This window comes from Anoplopoma fimbria, chromosome 12 (genome assembly GCF_027596085.1).
Source record: "Anoplopoma fimbria isolate UVic2021 breed Golden Eagle Sablefish chromosome 12, Afim_UVic_2022, whole genome shotgun sequence".
NCBI classification, from domain to species: domain Eukaryota; kingdom Metazoa; phylum Chordata; class Actinopteri; order Perciformes; family Anoplopomatidae; genus Anoplopoma; species Anoplopoma fimbria.
The window spans coordinates 1,835,103-1,852,150 of record NC_072460.1 but is presented as its reverse complement, the minus strand read 5'-3'; the positions used below and the strand labels follow the sequence as shown (position 1 = coordinate 1,852,150).

The 17,048-nt window shown below is 40.2% G+C and overlaps 1 protein-coding gene across 3 annotated transcripts in view; it reads left to right on the top strand.

The window, feature by feature from the left end:
• Positions 1–16,889, top strand: part of LOC129099431 (oxysterol-binding protein-related protein 2-like) — a 23,476-nt gene extending 6,587 nt beyond the window's left edge. For 2 of the 3 annotated variants that reach the window (XM_054608668.1, XM_054608667.1), the window contains exons 2-14: positions 3,566–3,918; positions 6,553–6,679; positions 8,141–8,216; positions 8,383–8,517; positions 8,927–9,024; positions 9,172–9,354; positions 9,511–9,618; positions 10,960–11,049; positions 11,280–11,400; positions 11,814–11,939; positions 12,153–12,276; positions 12,723–12,813; positions 13,509–16,889. In XM_054608668.1, the coding sequence (XP_054464643.1) occupies positions 3,882–3,918; positions 6,553–6,679; positions 8,141–8,216; positions 8,383–8,517; positions 8,927–9,024; positions 9,172–9,354; positions 9,511–9,618; positions 10,960–11,049; positions 11,280–11,400; positions 11,814–11,939; positions 12,153–12,276; positions 12,723–12,813; positions 13,509–13,611 (1,419 nt within the window). In that variant the 5' untranslated portion in view covers positions 3,566–3,881 and the 3' untranslated portion in view covers positions 13,612–16,889. The remainder of the gene's footprint in view (positions 1–3,565; positions 3,919–6,552; positions 6,680–8,140; positions 8,217–8,382; positions 8,518–8,926; positions 9,025–9,171; positions 9,355–9,510; positions 9,619–10,959; positions 11,050–11,279; positions 11,401–11,813; positions 11,940–12,152; positions 12,277–12,722; positions 12,814–13,508) is intronic. The other variant, XM_054608669.1, reaches the window with a different exon arrangement.
• The last annotated feature ends 159 nt before the right edge of the window (positions 16,890–17,048 follow it).

Here is a 17,048-nt window from a genome sequence, read left to right as displayed (position 1 = left end):
TACTACATGTAATACAGTAGATCACATTTTTTTATTGCTGTTTTGATTGCATGAGTGATTAGAACAGCAAGTTACTCATTTGCATCAAAGCAATAGAGAAGTTTAACTGGGGGAGATATTCATGCTCCATATATCCAGTCTTAAACAACGACAAGAAAGATTCAGTAAAGCTTTATTATTCTTGGTTCAATGGATCCTTCAGTTCAACACCTGTAGGGTTGTAAAGTGATGAGAAAGCGCTGGTCCTGTAACTCATGCAAATCAGACTTTCAGCCGTGTTTGCTCTATTCACAGGCAGACAGGCTGACATAACTTACTTTTTGTCTGCCAGATGCCATGTTCTGAAATTATATTATTTCTTACATTTTGTGTGGTGAAGTCTGCACACCCTCGTCTGCCATTTTTGTTCTGGAGATGATCTCATAGGCTCAGTTGCTGCTGCTAAAAGAATTTACTTTGCACAAATGAAATGGCCCTGTTTTTGCCAACCAAAGGTTTTACCTTGCTCTGATATGATGCAACAGTTTAAACGTCAAACGTTCGTATAATATTGGAATATCACTGCTATGTGGAGAATAAAACTTGGGGCACTTGTTTCCCTTTCATTTGATGTAGTTTCTCATGGTTTTTACAGAACATGGGGAGGAACATGAGTACTGAAGCACTGATTAAATATGCGGGAAAGGGTTATCACAAGGCTTGGCCATGTTTTGGCACAATAACTGGACTTGAGAAGCGACCAATAGTTTGGGAAAACTGTCTTTGTGTCTTCAGACTCAAGAGACAAGTTTCTGACACTTGACTCTATTATAGATTTAATAAAAGCCAACAAGCCACAACAAAGAAATTTAAGGTTAGAATTGAAATTTACTGTTAGAACAATTGAATACCAATTTGTCATCCATTATCACCACCTTATCTATTGTGAACAGCCAGGCCAAAGTTCATTTGTGTGCTGAAGGCGTTGCCTATCACTGGGAAAGGTAAGAAACCTTCCACTGTGTGGAAAAAGGGCAGAGTGGGAGGAAGGGAAAGAGAGAACAAGCACTGTTTCCCCCAGATTCAGCATTTCACCTTTAGAAATGAATACCTGTATGGAAGGTTTGTCTCTTTTGGGATTTAATTTCACTGCAGGTATGTACAGACTTTTAAATGCTGACAAACTAAGAAATAGTAGATGATGGTTCAGTATTTCTGTTAAAGAACAAAGCTTTTTTGAGTAGAAGAGCAAGTGCAGATGACATGAAGTGATGTCTAAATCAGGAAGGATGAGCCGTTGTTCCTTGAATTGTTTTAACCATGGCTACACGGCTGTATAGTGTCTTATACTACATTCAGAAACAACTAGGAGCCTGAAAGCTGCTTATTAATGACGTCCTATAATGGACACTGTAAACACACAACGTTTGAAATAATGTAGGAGCCAAAAGACAGTAAAACTTAAGACAAAGATTAGGGACGGCTTAACAAAGCTCAGTAACATTTCAGACGTAAACTTTCTTGTGTTTCATCCTCTAGTTCCCCTTTGGCGGCGTCACTGTCTTTCTAGGGCTGGAAGAATTTGCTTGTTAAGTATGTTAGCTATATTACTTCCTGAAATGTAAACATGAGTTGAGGAAATGAATAGAGACTTGACCAACGTTTGAAAAAAATGAATATAGGATTTAAATAAATGCACTGAAGTTATGTCATGATTTGGATTACGTATTAGTTTCTATAAACTTGCTATTACAATATCAGCTTTGGGACTGAGACCCCCCCCCAAAAAAATGTTTCACCCAGTTAGAGAAATATTAATAAATCTTAATTATTTTTCATGCCTCTGCGCCGGCAAAAGCCATGGCTGAAATAGTAGATATTCCTGTCAATGTGACATCTCAGGAATGCCTTGAGGGATTTTTTCAAATTTGGCACAAACCTCCACCTGGACTCCACCTAGACTCCACCTGGACTCAGGGATGAACTGTTTAAACTTTGTTAGTAAAAAGGTCAAGGTCACTGTGACCTTACATCCAACCCATCTCCTGAAGGTCATATCTCATCAACACTTTGAGGGAATATCTTCAAATGTGGCCCAAACATCCACTTGGACTCTGATCTTTGAATAGACTTCTGTGGTCAAAGGTCTCTGTGACTTAACACACAGATACTTTTTTGGCCAGAACTAAAGAATTGATAAGCTAATTATGACAATTTCGAACAAACGTCTAAAAGGATAAAATAATGTAGTTATAACATTTTGAAAAGACATGGATCTGAAATACAACTTGGCTGGTACGCAGAGGAATACAACCGGGAGGCGTTTATTCTAGTTCAATTCAACAAAATGCGCCCAACTGCTGAATGCATCAGTGTTAAATAAAGAACGCTTTGGATTCTCAACGGTACAGACACAGTTTGGTCGCAAAAAGTATTTGATATCCAGCTCTGGTTCTGATGGTTAGAGCCTTTAGCATGTGTAACTTAGGATAAAGAACATGAAGAACTGGATTTAGCTTCACTGTGTGTTAGAAAAGAGATTCAATTGTTTCATGCCACTTTAGTGTGACGTCAGGCATGGGTGTCATAGTGGTGAGAGGAACAAATGGATAAATCATGTGTATTTATTCTGAGTCACTGTGAAGAATGTGGTGAAGTGGGCAGTGATGCCAAACAATGAGTATATGATAGAAATGAAATATTAGCTTTTCTATGCAGCAGAACAATGTGATCTGCTGCCAGCACAGTGAAACATATCCTTCCAAAGGCTTTTTAAGGGTGATTAACTGACTGCTTTATTTACTATTGTTTCTGTTTAATCACTCTACCCTGTATGTTAAGGGATATGGTTCCACCTTAACTGATTTTCATCCTGTCACTGTTACTCACTGACATTCACCAGGATAAGTGTATCTATTCATAGCGCCGTGACATACAAAGTCAGTTTAATCAAAGGCTAAATGTTAGGTTTCCTAAAAGCTAAGTTAGTCAAATGTTGTTCCGTGCATGGTCGAATACAAACGTCAAAGGCACATTAAAGACTAAAGAACTATGTGCGGTTTTCAAGATGTAAACAATTTGTCTTCCAAACAAATTGTTCCAGCATTTGTTGCTCAATGCTACTTTTCAAAGTGCGGCTACAGCTTTAAATTATGCTGTTTCATCTTGTAATGAATCATTTGTAGCTATGAAGACATTTCCCCTTTTTATTTTGTAATTTGAAATTGAAAGGCCATTTTGTGTCTTGAGTTTAAAATGACAAAGAGCCAGACAGAAGGTAACAAAGACCCAGAATGCCTGTTGCAGCGATGTCCCCGTTATGTAACTACTGGACTAGAAAACTGTCTGTTTGCGGTCAGTGGGCCATGATGGACAAGACTGTCCCTCTAAACTAAGCAGACTTTCAGCTGGGAGCCTAGAAAATTGGGAAAGATCCTTTTGTGTCATCTGAAAACTGAAAATAACAGTCTGGATTATGACTGGAACTTGTTGCTGTGGCTTTTGGTAACACAGGTTACATGTTGAAAAAGGACTCTTGGTTTACAGGAACTCAAGAGTTGTGTGTTGTTGTCATTTGTCTCTACAGGTTTCTAATTTCCTTCTCATCAAAGCCAAAGAAACACAACAAGAAGTCAGAAGTCACTTCAGCCACGTGTTGGTGGATTCGCTCTGATTGACATCTCCTGGAGTTATTCTTCTCTTGTCCAAGCATCTGCTAAAAAGTCGGCGTCATACGGAGTTTTGGTCGTTCCCTGGATATTGACCAAACGTTGTGCTGTTTCCGTGGTGACACTCCAGAGGGACCTTGATCGACGAGGCTCCCCCCAGAGGAACTCTGAGGGATCGCCGCCGAAAGGAACATGTGCTAGAAGTTGAACATCTGTCCTAAACGACTCTAAAAGATGAACAATGAAGATGAGTTCTACGACGCCGTCACAGGTAAGAGTGTGTTTGTGTGTCAGTCTGAAAATAATCTTAATGTGCTGGTTTCCATATGATGAAAATATTTTGCAGATCTTCCTCAGAGAGACAAATCCCTGATGCTGTTATTCTAGATGTTGTTTGAGAAGCACGGATCTTAACAGACTTTTTTAAATTCACAAACCAAACAAATGTATTGATTATGTTTTATAAGGATTTCATTTTGAGGCTGTCATTCCTAATTAGATGGTCTGTTTTTTGTCTCCATCATAGAAGCATAGTACCATCCAATGGAACTTAACCTGCCTCAGTCTAATGATTGGTTCAATAATTCAGAGGTCTGCTGTCTTGCGGTCATGATCAGTAATGTCAACAACACTCTGGATTCTGGTAGACTGTACGGTTGTGGTCACGTTTGTTCGGTGTGCAAAAAATAATGAAATAGGCAGAGGGAAAAGCCATTAGCGCAATTTGAGTGTAATTTTTTGGAAGAATTGCTCAATTGCAGTGGAAAATATTTCTTTTATTTTCTCCAACAGAGGCAGAGAAGGGATGGTTTGGGGGTATCGGTTGGGAAAATCAGCCCAGAATCAGCTCTTAATCTGATATCCCGTCTTGAGGAAAACTGTTTGATGAATCCTGAATACTGTGGAGAGATTAGACAAGCAGTCATCTGAGTCAACACTCATGTGATGCTATGCCTGCTAATGTTACAGTTGCCATGACGGGCCTAATATCATGCATTAGCTAATTACAAAATTGATTTGCTGAAAACGAATGTAGAGTTGCTTTGGCTGACGAGGAAGTTGTTGGTGAGTTTTGTGTCCCTCCGGTGTCATCATGTCTATTTACTATGAGAGGTGTAGCTTGACCAGCATTCCAGGGGTCTGACTGGACCTCACTGTGGAGGGACACACTTTCAACAGATGCGTTTTTGGGAGAGCAATCCTTCCTTCCCTTGGTTGTGGAAGTTGCTTAAACACCCGAAAGTAAAAGCCGTACAGTGGTGAGAAAAGCTATGAATCCTGGGATATGATTATGAGAAATATGAGCATGTCGACGACATGTATTTTTTTGTGGCGGTGGCATTTAACTCTGATAGAAAACATTAAAGTTACCAGTCTCTTGTATCCATTTAACAGTGTTGATGGTGTTCATGCTGGGTTGAAGGGCAGGGCAATTCAGGGCGTTGTTCTCTCAGTAATTATGAGCGCCATTGTTTTTGTACCTTTGCTGCCAGTTGTGTTGTTGTCGGGTGATGATGCTAGGCGTCCATGTGACGCACAGCCATTGTTAGGTCTGATGCAGGTTGTTGTTTTCATGCAGCTATAAATAAAAACCATTATGATCATCTTACTGATCTGAGACAGATGCAGACCAGGGCAGATGTATTATTCATGAGTACATGTGCACAGTGTTCGCTGGGATCAGCAGCAGGTGGCTTCCTGCTTGGCCTTATAGTCGAGTTTGTATTCCTCATTGAACCTCTAATTTAAGATAAGAGGTATTAACTAGGATTTCATTGAAATGTCAATATTTTTTCTTTTTAATTCTATCAATCTTTAAATGTTTCATGTCCATGTGACGGCTACAGAGAATATTATCACATGTCTGTGTATGTGTACAGTATCTAATAAATGTATACATGGAGGTTAGCAGCACATGGCAGGATTTAATCTGTTTTCTGGGTTTTGATTGTGACAGCACTCTTCTGGGCTGTGCATTACACAATGTTTGTAATCCTGTTGTGTAAGACAATTACAATCAAACTTCTGTTTCACATTACCTTTTTAGTTTTTCAGATTTTGGGCAACATATGACTGAAAACATTGCACGTAGTGAAGTGTAGTGGCTGTTTCCAGAGTATATATTCCTGTTAGAGGACTTTGGGTACATTTTTTTCTAACATGGCTAACCTGATGGGGTAAGAATACACAGCTGGTAGGAACCTTTGACTCACCACTGACAGCTAAGTAGGAGTGTTTACTAAATGATAATAAGCAGCTCTACACACAGTCTATTTTAAGCTGTTGTTCAGGCCCCACCTCGAGGTCATCACAGCTCCACCCTGGAGCACCTGATACTCCTGCTTTGTTGATGTTCCAGCTACCACACGGGTGTAGGTCACGACCGCCAGCAATTCTCATCAACAGTTCCTGCCGATTCATTCACATGCAGGTTCACTGATGTCAGTCCAAGTAACGCAGCTTTATTTACAACAAATCAGTCAAAAGGCAGACTGGCATCAACAGAACAATTGTTTTTTTAACAGCACACTTCCTGTCCTGAAACGTTCTAATCTTGACCATGTATTTATAAAGAGAAATAGTCATTTTTGAAGTGACCCACGGCAGTAAAGAGGTTTGTCAGTGTAAACAGTTAGAGGCAATCAATAAAATTTGCCAGTCAAACAAAGGCAACAAGTTCCTGATGCAAATATGTATGCAAATGTATGTGGTTGGCAACATTAACCAGTTACAGACTATATGCAATACTCCCATTTGACCTACAATTAACTGCCTGCAACATTTAACAGCCAGATGTCTCTATGTATTTGACTTTCTGTGACTTTTTAATTACTTATTGAACGAGCAGGCGTTCTGCATAGCACGTTGTAACTGTGACCTTTCTGTATCATCTTCTGTCCCACAGGCCTGGATTCTGATGAGTCCTATGAAGGGGTGTCGGAGGCCAGTTTCAAAGACGCGCTGGTGTTCGACAGCAGCAGTCAGAAGAACAACGGATCGGTGCCACAGGAGAACGGCATCAAGAAACACAGGTACTGCTGCATTCCTGCACCACATTCCACCTGCAGTGTGCTTTAGTGTGTTTGTCGCTGCATTACATTTGTAGCCTCCCACTGAAACCAGTACAATGTGTTAGGCAGGGTCATAACTCTGACTGGTTTGTTTTGGAGCATATGACTTGATGAACCCTGCTACCATTTTTACATGCAAAGTAAATGGAAGCTGTAAGGTCAACATTTAGCAAGTTAACTTAAGAGGCAGCTTTGTGGCAGTACATCTTTAAGAAAGTGGACAGTGAAATCAAAAGGCCTAATCATTGAATTTGGCCGCTATATCCATGTTGTAATTTAATAAATACTATTATTTGAACATCTCTGCCCAATAAGCCCTAGGCCTACTTTAAAATGAGCCTGCAAAAGAGTTCCAAACACAGGCTTTCTTGTGCATTAGCCTATTCACATGCTCATAGTTGCTATATTTATTTGCCTGCGAGTATTAACAACGCTGGTAATATTAATTTATTTCATATTAAGGGTCTAAATGGCTCAGCTTTCTACAGTTTATGTGATTGCTTGCTATGTAAGTAGCGTCATTGGTTGGCACATAAATCCATAAACCAGCCAACACTGTTGCATTTTTATAGTTGCGAAATATGTTATTGTTATTATCACCTTCATTGTTGGCATTTCTGCATTGGGTGGCACATGTGAGCACATCTTTGAGATCAACAACAAACATTATCCCTTCAAGATATAATCTGTAGCCTTTCATTGACTCGCTGTCACTCAGTGTTTGGAGAATATTTCCTCTTTGTCCACCATTTTCTCTTCTACTAAATAAACTCTAAAGCCTCTCATAAGTCTGTCTTCTAACTCCAACAGTTTCTCACATCAGGAGCTCCTTTAAGAATCAATCAAAAACTTGTTTTCACCAGGATCTAATTTTAACTGTTGGAGGATATTCTTAGGAATGGTCATAGTTCTTTGAATTTTCTTTGAATTTCGTCACAAGGAGAAACTCTCTGTACTAGGAAGCTGTGAAAATACGGCCCCAGGACCTTTAATCCTAGGTTTCATCACATAAGTGTGGTGAGATTATTATCTCGCTAGTAGATTTTTGTAGATGTGGAATATGATCATGGCTCCATTAAAGTTAGCATGAAAGAAAGAAGAGAAAGAGATAGTAGATCAGAGCTTACTGCTGTCATCAGGACGGACCTTGATGTCTGCACTTTCATTGCATTGACACACTGTGTGGAAATGTCCCACTTCTCCATTCACTCCTAACAGAGCAAATCTTGGAGAGAGTTCCTTCCTGTTTTTTTATGAACAAATCTTTCTGGGTCCGTCCACAATCGTCAGAATAGTTTGGTTGAATGTCTTGCTTTTTGGTTCTAACATTTGCCAATTTTGAGGTTATGATTTGGTCAAGAGATACCAAAACTCTTCCTTGAGAAAACATTTATGTCATTTCTTATTTTCTTTTCATTTCAGGACGTCATTACCTGCGGCCATGTTTTCTAGAAACACTGTCAGCATCTGGAGCATCCTGAAGAAATGCATTGGACTGGTAAGGATCGGCTATGTAATGTTTTTCATTCTTTCAGTCTTTTAAGATCACATTACCTTGTTTATTACGTCATAAGTATCTCTTTTCAATTGCAGACATTAAAATTATTTGGAATGTTTTTCTGTTGGTTAAAATGTAAAATATGGACTTCATGTTTTTCTCACAGGAACTCTCAAAGATCACGATGCCCATCGCCTTCAACGAGCCTCTGAGCTTCCTGCAGAGAATCACAGAATACATGGACCACACTTACCTCATCAACAGAGCCTGCTCTCTGTCCGACTCCATACAGCGCATGCAGGTCAGACACACACATACACACACATACACACACACACACACACACACACACACACACACACACACACACACACACACAAGCACCGTCTAATCAGCTACATCATCTACATCTATATAGTCTACATGCTCTGTAGAACACATGATGCTCGCTGAAGGACACATAGTGTACCTTTTTCAGTTCAAACACACAGCCAGCCAGTCATCACTGTATAGACGTGAAATTAATAAATAAACATCTTGTTCATATTTTTGACCTTTTCTTTTTAAATTTTGTCATTTTTTTACTGAATATGTGTGCGAGTTAATTTTTTTAATTTTTTTTTTATTACAATGAGAACATGCAACACACACATATAGACATTGTCATGGCACACACTCGCTAACGTGATCCGTAAATTGTGTGTCTTCAGGCAGTAGCTGCTTTTGCTGTGTCAGCAGTTGCGTCTCAGTGGGACAGAACTGGAAAACCCTTCAACCCTCTGCTGGGAGAAACCTATGAGCTCACCAGGTACACACACACACACACACACACACACACACACACACACACACACACACACACACACACACACACACACACACACACACACACACACACACACTACTATTCTTAAGGTCTCCCAGTCCAAACCCTCTTCTCCGGTGCCCTCTATAGACAGGATCAGGGTTTCCGGCTGGTATCGGAGCAGGTATCCCATCATCCCCCAGTCAGTGCCTTCCATGCAGAGAGTCTGGTCGGGGACTTCGTCTTCCACGGCTCCATCTACCCCAAACTCAAGTTCTGGGGCAAGAGCGTTGAGGCTGAGCCTAAAGGGACCATCACACTAGAGCTACTCAAGTGAGTCCAGAAGAGTGTGTGTTCAGTTCACAGCTTTGTGATCTAAAAATCAGTTCCTCATCTTCCATTTTCTTTCCTCTCCCAATCCTCTCCCTCTTTTATCACCTCTGTCATTCTTTCATGTCCTTTCCCGTCCTCTTTTCTCCTCTCCCACAGGTACAATGAGGCATACACATGGAGTAACCCGTACTGCTGTATACACAACATCATCCTGGGCAAACTATGGATAGAGCAGTACGGCACAGTGGAGATAGTCAACCACAGGTAATCTATGCATGGGAGCTGTAGTCTATTATAAGGTCATAACCTTCTCATTTGGAGGCAGTGCAGTTTGTTGTTAACAAATGGTGACCTAAACACAATGTTTTATAATTATTCACATATTAATACATGAAAGAAGCTTCAGATAGAACAATATACATAAAAAAGGCAATTATTTTCATTGAGTAACTTAGTGGTTGTTTTTCTATTAAATATTTTGTTTATAAAATGTTGATGATGAAAAATGCTCATCACTATTTCTTGGTGTTCCACCAACTATATTCAATTTACAAAGAAATACAACTAAGAAAGGCAGACAATTCTCATTTGAGAAGCGGGAACCAGCAGATATATGGTCATTTTTGCTTTATAAATTACTTAAACAACTATTTATAACATATGGGGGGGATTCATTTTCTTTTCTGTGACACTTATATACAATAACGGTAATTTAAAGGGGCTTCAAGTCATCAATGGAGCTGATTGACCTTTATTGGTGCTCAACTACAGCATAATTAAGCCTCACACACACACACACACACACACACACACACACACACACACACACACACACACACACACACACACACACACACACACACACACACACACACACACACACACACACACACACACACACTCTCTCCCCAGGCTTCACACATGGTCGTCCAGAGTTTTGACTCCTCAGTTCTTAAGAGGAAACTGATCCAAAGTCAAGTTTAAACAAAAGGCATTCAGAGTGACTCTGTGTTATCTGTGCAGCATTCCTGTCCGGCTCCTTTTGTTTACTCTGGAACATGGTTTACTCTGATGCTTCAGACCGCAGCGTGTTTACTCTCTGTGGGTCTTCTCAGGCAAACAGTCCTCTGGTCTCTTTATAAATCTTTGTTCATCCAGTGAAGCTCTGCAAGGCTTGCATTATTCTTATTTCCGTCACGCTTTGTGCCATAGTCACACTGTAGCACAAACGCTGCACAAACGCTGCACAAACGCTGCACAAACGCTGTACAGCAGTCAAATCACAGTCTCGTTTGCTGGTGCTGAGCTTTACTGTTGCCTCACATGAACAACAGGGAAAGCCTGACTGACGTTTTATTTTCAGTGCCAATTCACACTGCTTTATCTTGTTATTGATGTTAATTGTTTGAGCATTCATGCATACATTATGTACATTCAATTCATAAATGTATGTTTTAGGTTTTATTAAAACAAAAAGTTCCAATATGCCAGTGTCTAGGAATATCTTTTTTTAACTTCTAACCTGAAGTTTAAGGTTTACTGTGAAAAACACAGCTAGGGCAGAGATGTTGATCGGTTCTTCTTCTCTCCTCTTTTCTCCTGCAGCACTGGCGACAAGTGTGTGTTGAATTTCAAGCCCTGTGGGATGTTTGGCAAAGAGCTGCACAAAGTGGAGGGATACATCCAGGATAAGAGGTTAGAGTTACTATGTCACCTACAGTATGTGTATTCTAGAATGTCATAGCATGTGAAGTTTATAAAGTTGTTCTCCTGATCTGGTTCTTCCTCGTCTCTTCTGTGCACCTCTTCCTCTCCATTCTTCTTCCCCATACTGTTTCTTCTTTCTTCTTCACTTCTTGTTTTCTCCTGACTTTATCTTCTGTCTCATTTCCCCACTTCTGTGCTCCGTCTGTCTCACTCTCCAGTAAAAAGAAGCACTGTGTCATCTATGGGAAGTGGACTGAGTGCATGTGGAGTGTGGACCCTCAGGCCTACGAGGCCCACAAGAAGTCAGAGAGGAGAGGAGACAACAAGAAGCAGAAAAATGTGAGAATTAAGATGATTTGAATGAAAATCTAAAATATTGTATTGCTTTTTATTCCTACCATATTCTGAATATTATGGAGTTGCTTGTTTTCTATAATTGGTATTTTTTTATTTGTTTTCTTGTTTCTTGTTTATTTGTTTTCTTGTAAACCAACAGGCTTTAGTAGGCTGTCGGTCTTTAGCTATTCAGCTTTAGTCTGTTTGGTTATTTGTAGTAAAGGATTATATCTGAAACATGGGTGTAGCTTTCCTGGTCGGTTTTGAACAAACTCTACTGAGTAAAACAGGTGGTGACACACACTTCCTGTAGATATAGTTTAAACAAAGTCACTTTTAATGTGATGTAAGACGTCACTTACCCCTGAACATATTGATTTAAACAGCAGTGACATTGAAGACTGGGTTTTTTCCAGGAGGAGCAGGAGGGAGCGGAGAACGATGACGCAGACGACATGCCCGAGGTCCAGGAGACGGTCTCTGTTGTACCAGGGAGCACTCTGCTGTGGAGGATAGACTCCAGACCGGCACAGTCTGCTGAGGTATGAAAATAAAAACACACACAACACCAAACCAGGAAACCACAATGCAGCTTAAGAGCTATTTGAATTAAACACATTATTCTGGCAGAACACTTTTTGTGTAGTAGAACAGCTATAAGTCAACCCTGAAGTTAGCACACATTAATCCTCTCAAGACTACATTTACAAACCGAACGCCCTCCATATCCCTAACTCCCTCTCTTCCTTCCCCAGATGTACAACTTCACCAACTTTGCAATGTCTCTCAATGAGCTGGAGCCCAGCATGGAGGCCACCTTGGCCCCCACAGACTGTCGCTTCAGGCCGGACATCAGAGCCATGGAGAATGGCAACATGGGTAATTTGATTGAAAAGTCCCTTATCAGTGTTCAACGGAGTCCTGTTTACCTTGTTTAGCAGCAATGTCCTGCAGAAACCTACACAGATAAGAGTACAATCAGAAGTTACATCTGACTGATGGTACAGATCGTTCTCTCAGTATCTGAAAAAAAAAAAAAAAAACACTCCCTTGATGCTACATTTCTGCTGCTGAAAAATGCAACTGAGAGTTTGGTGTCTTTAGTGACTTCTCATGTAAAATAATAGACAGTAATAAGACAATGCTGCCACCTGCTGGGCGTCTGTGTCACTGCTTCATGACGTCTTGTTGATCTCAGTGAGTGATCCATAAAATAAATATTCAAACTTAACTACCTTGAAATTATAAATATGTTCTACCTCAAGTCTTTTTCACTGTGATAAATGGTCCAATACGCTGATGATGTGTGTGTTGTTCTTCTGCAGATGAGGCCAGTAGGGAGAAGGAGAGACTGGAGGAGAAACAGAGAGCTTCCAGAAAGGAGAGAGCCAAGAATGAGGAGGAGTGGTCTACCAGGTGGGAAACACGCACATACGTTAACAGAACAGATGGTTGAGATAGATACAATATTAAGAAGCTGTTTCTCTTCTCCTTGGTATTATCCAATACGATAGCACCATCTGGAATTTTACATTTGAGGCTGTTAAAGACCTAAAAAATATCAGCTGACCGTGACTTATTCAGACTCTGTGCAGGCAGTCTCTCCCTCGCAACACAACCAATAAGCTTTATGCAAATGAATACAACATGATGTCACCAATATGCAAATGAGCATATACCATCTTTTGTTGACTTTTGGAGTGAGTGCTAGCTACTTTCATTGGAAAAAAGCTGCCAACATGGACCAGGACACACTGTATTTAGTTTTCCATAGTTATTCCAATTGTTCCACTGTAGTTGCAAAGAACTTACATTGATATTCTTCTATTTGGGGATTGCTAACGGGGGGAAAGAAACACGTTATTCTCTTCCTGTTTTGGTTGCATAAAGGTTGATAAACGTGTTTGGTGCCGAAAATCAAGCCCTTTTTTTTGTATTGCAATGCACATGTCTGCAAATTCTGCAGTAGTTGATCTCTCTCTGTGTGTGTGTGTGTGTGTGTGTGTGTGTGTGTGTGTGTGTGTGTGTGTGTGTGTGTGTGTGTGTGTGTGTGTGTGTGTGTGTGTGTGTGTGTGTGTGTGTGTGTGTGTGTGTGTGTGTGTGTCTCTCAGGTGGTTTCAGATGGGCACCAACCCGTATACCAACGCCCAGGGCTGGCTTTACACCGGTAGCTACTTCAATAGGAACTACCAAGACCTGCCTGATATCTACTGATAGCCTTCACCCGCCTCCTCCTCTATAACCTGCAATGACCTGCCTTTCAAGAAATGGAGAGAAATGATAAGAATCCACATACCCATATTCATCTCACTGCCATCATCATCATCATCGTCATCTTTAAACAGGCCGACACACCCAGCACAGAGTGGAAAGACCTACAAAGGGTCCAAAATGCCCGTCACTCCTCTTAAACAGCGGCCCGCTTGATGACAACTCAGTCTTTATTCTCATCATGTGTGAGTTCACATCACATAACAACCTGCAAATGCTCCTCTCTCATCATCAATCATCTCTCTGCCCCGGCATCCATTAGAGCACAAGAACCGTTTTATTTCTGACCAATCACAGCCGCAGAGAGCTGGTACATGTGAAACAACAAACAAACGGCCCACAAACCCACAGATCCCATCTGAATGTTTAACGTCTTTACAATCAAGCTCTCCCCGCCTGTCAAGCCTCCGGACAACATTTAAAACCCTCACATGTGTCATTAATGAGTGGAAATGAAGTAAAACATATTAATGACGTTGATGGATTTATGGACATGGACGGACACCCAGTCAGCAGGGAACCCAGGGAGGTGAATGCTCCTTTGACTGAAGATGAATCATCAGGATGTTTTGGGAAAATACAATAGGTGACATTGTGCTCTTTAAAGGGGCAAAACGTTAAAGAAATACTGGTTTAATTGAGACGATACATTGAATGCAAGCATTAGCACATTACTGTCCATGCGCTACCCTCTCATTAACCTCCTAATTAAGGTTTATGTGTTGTAATAAGTCAACTACTAGAAAACGAGTGTTTCCTCGACAGCAGAGTGGAATGTGCAGCAGGACCAGACCTGAGATCAGAAAAGAAACTACATGATGATCTGATGTTCTCCTACATGGCAACCGAGGAAATGAACAGAGAACAGGTTCAGTAATGACTCTGTTGTCTTGTCATTCCTGTGTGTCTGCAAAAAGCAGCATTGTGTTGTATGAAGAACAGTTCTAAAAGAAAACATGGAGCAGCTAGAACACACATTGATCTGAATGTTTAAATGCAGCTTGGCTGTTACCCATATTCAAAACAGGCTTCACACAAATGCAGATTTTTCATCCTCTGGTTCCTATATCTGTCTTTACAAGGCCGAGAAAACGGAGAAAGTCTCTCATGTCTGTTCTGTGCTGGTGGTGTGAGCTGTAATAAGAATAAGAAGAGATTTAAGTAGTAATGATCTGTTATGACAACCACGCTGTCCTGAAAGGTTAAATGTGAGGGTCAGTGCCTCAGTTCAGCCTCACTAGAAAAGGAGTTTTGGATTTAATAGAGAATATTTAATTCCCACATCAGATAGAACAACCAACGTGATGACATCCCTGATATCACTGAGTTAATACACATTCATTGTGTGAGTGAGTATAAATATGTACAGACAATTATTAAGCCATAGTAACTACAAGAGAGGGCGTGGCTAAGTGGTGTGTGAGTGATGGGAATGTGACAATGTGATCCCTCAAGATTTACATTATTATTAATCTGACTCATGATTAAAAATGAAAATGTTATACAAACGTAATATAATGTAACATGCTATGTGGGATGTTTCTGTCTGGCTGGATGTGATGTTAGAGAACGGATGGATAGAGGTCACCTGTAACATGTCACTGAAGGAAACACTCAACTAGACGGAAAATGAAATCAAAGAAACACAAAACTACAGATGTAAAATGAGCACAAAGAATCTATCATCGTCTTTTTTTTCTCTCTACGTATACTGATTGCAGAAAAAGGAGCCACATAACAGCGAGTTAAGAGTTTGGCGAAAGAAAATCTTCAAAAAAAGTGAAAAGTACTTGAATTATGTGAGCACAAAAAAATGAAGGAAGAACAGATGATCCTCCTGAGAGGGACAGTCTGACGGAGTGCTGAACAGCTGATCAGACCGGACGTCTAGTGTTTGTACAGAAACTCTTAACTGAGTTTTCCTCAAAAGTCCCTTTATCTGCCGCTCTGCTCTGTGAGAAGCAGATACCGTCTAAGGTCTATGGCTGTTCATGTCAAACCCTCGTTGGTCTCCCATCAGGATTTAAGATAGAGAAACGTATTATGAACAGTTTCCCCTTCATTCTCTACATTCCTTTCAGACCTGTTTGCACTGGTGAGAGCTAGTTTTTAAGAACTTGTTGAATAAATGGTGAATGATCTCCTAGGTTGCATCCCTTTAGATAACAACACGTCTGTTGAGCTGCCCTGTGTGCTCTTCAGAAAGCTAGTTATGAAGGTGTTGCTCTCTCTACGACTATCGGTACGTTTAGGAGCGATCACGTATTTCACGACTCACAACTCTATGCAACTGTTGCACCTCATGTTCAGTACACGTTGTTTCTCCAGATAATCACTTTGCCTTCTTAGTTTATCTTAATATATTCCAAATGCTTGGACATTAATATAACTTTTGGGGACTACACATCTTCTATCAACTTAACTTTTGGTTTGTGTGTTTTTTTTAAAAACTTCAATCTGTCATGCTTGGTGCCTCCTTCTTTCATTCCCTTGTTTTTTGTGTATTTTTTTATTTATGTTTATTATTTATGATGTTTGAGGTTTTAATGAAATAATTCTGTTGTCATTGTTTTTCTTTCACGTACGTTGCTAATTCAAACAGTGCTTCATTTAATTATTTCAATTAATCATGAATCAGCGGTTCAGTAGAGGTGCAGAGAGTCATCGTTCACCAGTTTAACATCTGTCACATTTACTGTGTAGCTAGATTTGTCATTAAAAGAGTAATTCAAAATAAATCACATAAACACTACTTGAGTTGAGCTTTACACCGGCGACATGCTGCAGTCCTAAATGAACCCAAACAGGAAGCAACGTATTGACTGTACAGTCATTCCAGCTGGTGAGATGGTCCAAGTGTCTGGTAAACATACGGAGCGGCTACGACTAACGCCATGTCATTAACCTAGGTCTCTGATGCTTTGAGTGTTGGTTCCTTCTATAAAAAAATGTCTTCTGTTGAGTTTGACCCTCCTTCTCCTGGACTGTATCATGGAGTTGTCAATGTTTTATGTGTACAAGTGCTGCACAGAAGTAATCACAAGCAAAATGGCATATTAGTTTGTGCAATTGATTTATTTTTATAGTATTTAAGCAATTGTTGGTGAGAACATTGTATCAGCTGTTTTATTTTCAGGTGGGGGACTGTAAGGGGTCGTATCCAATCTGTGGACAGCTTGAGATTAATGTACAGGGGGAAATGTCTACTAATAAAATCCTAATTTCAGTTCATAACCACGTGTCCTTTTCTTTTTTTTTATAAAATATTAAAGAACATGTTGGCACAACTCTGATTACCGAGTCAAAACACAAACAACATCAACCAGTTTTCATTATTGACTGCAGTCTTCTGATTACAGAAGTAATGAATCATGTTCTGA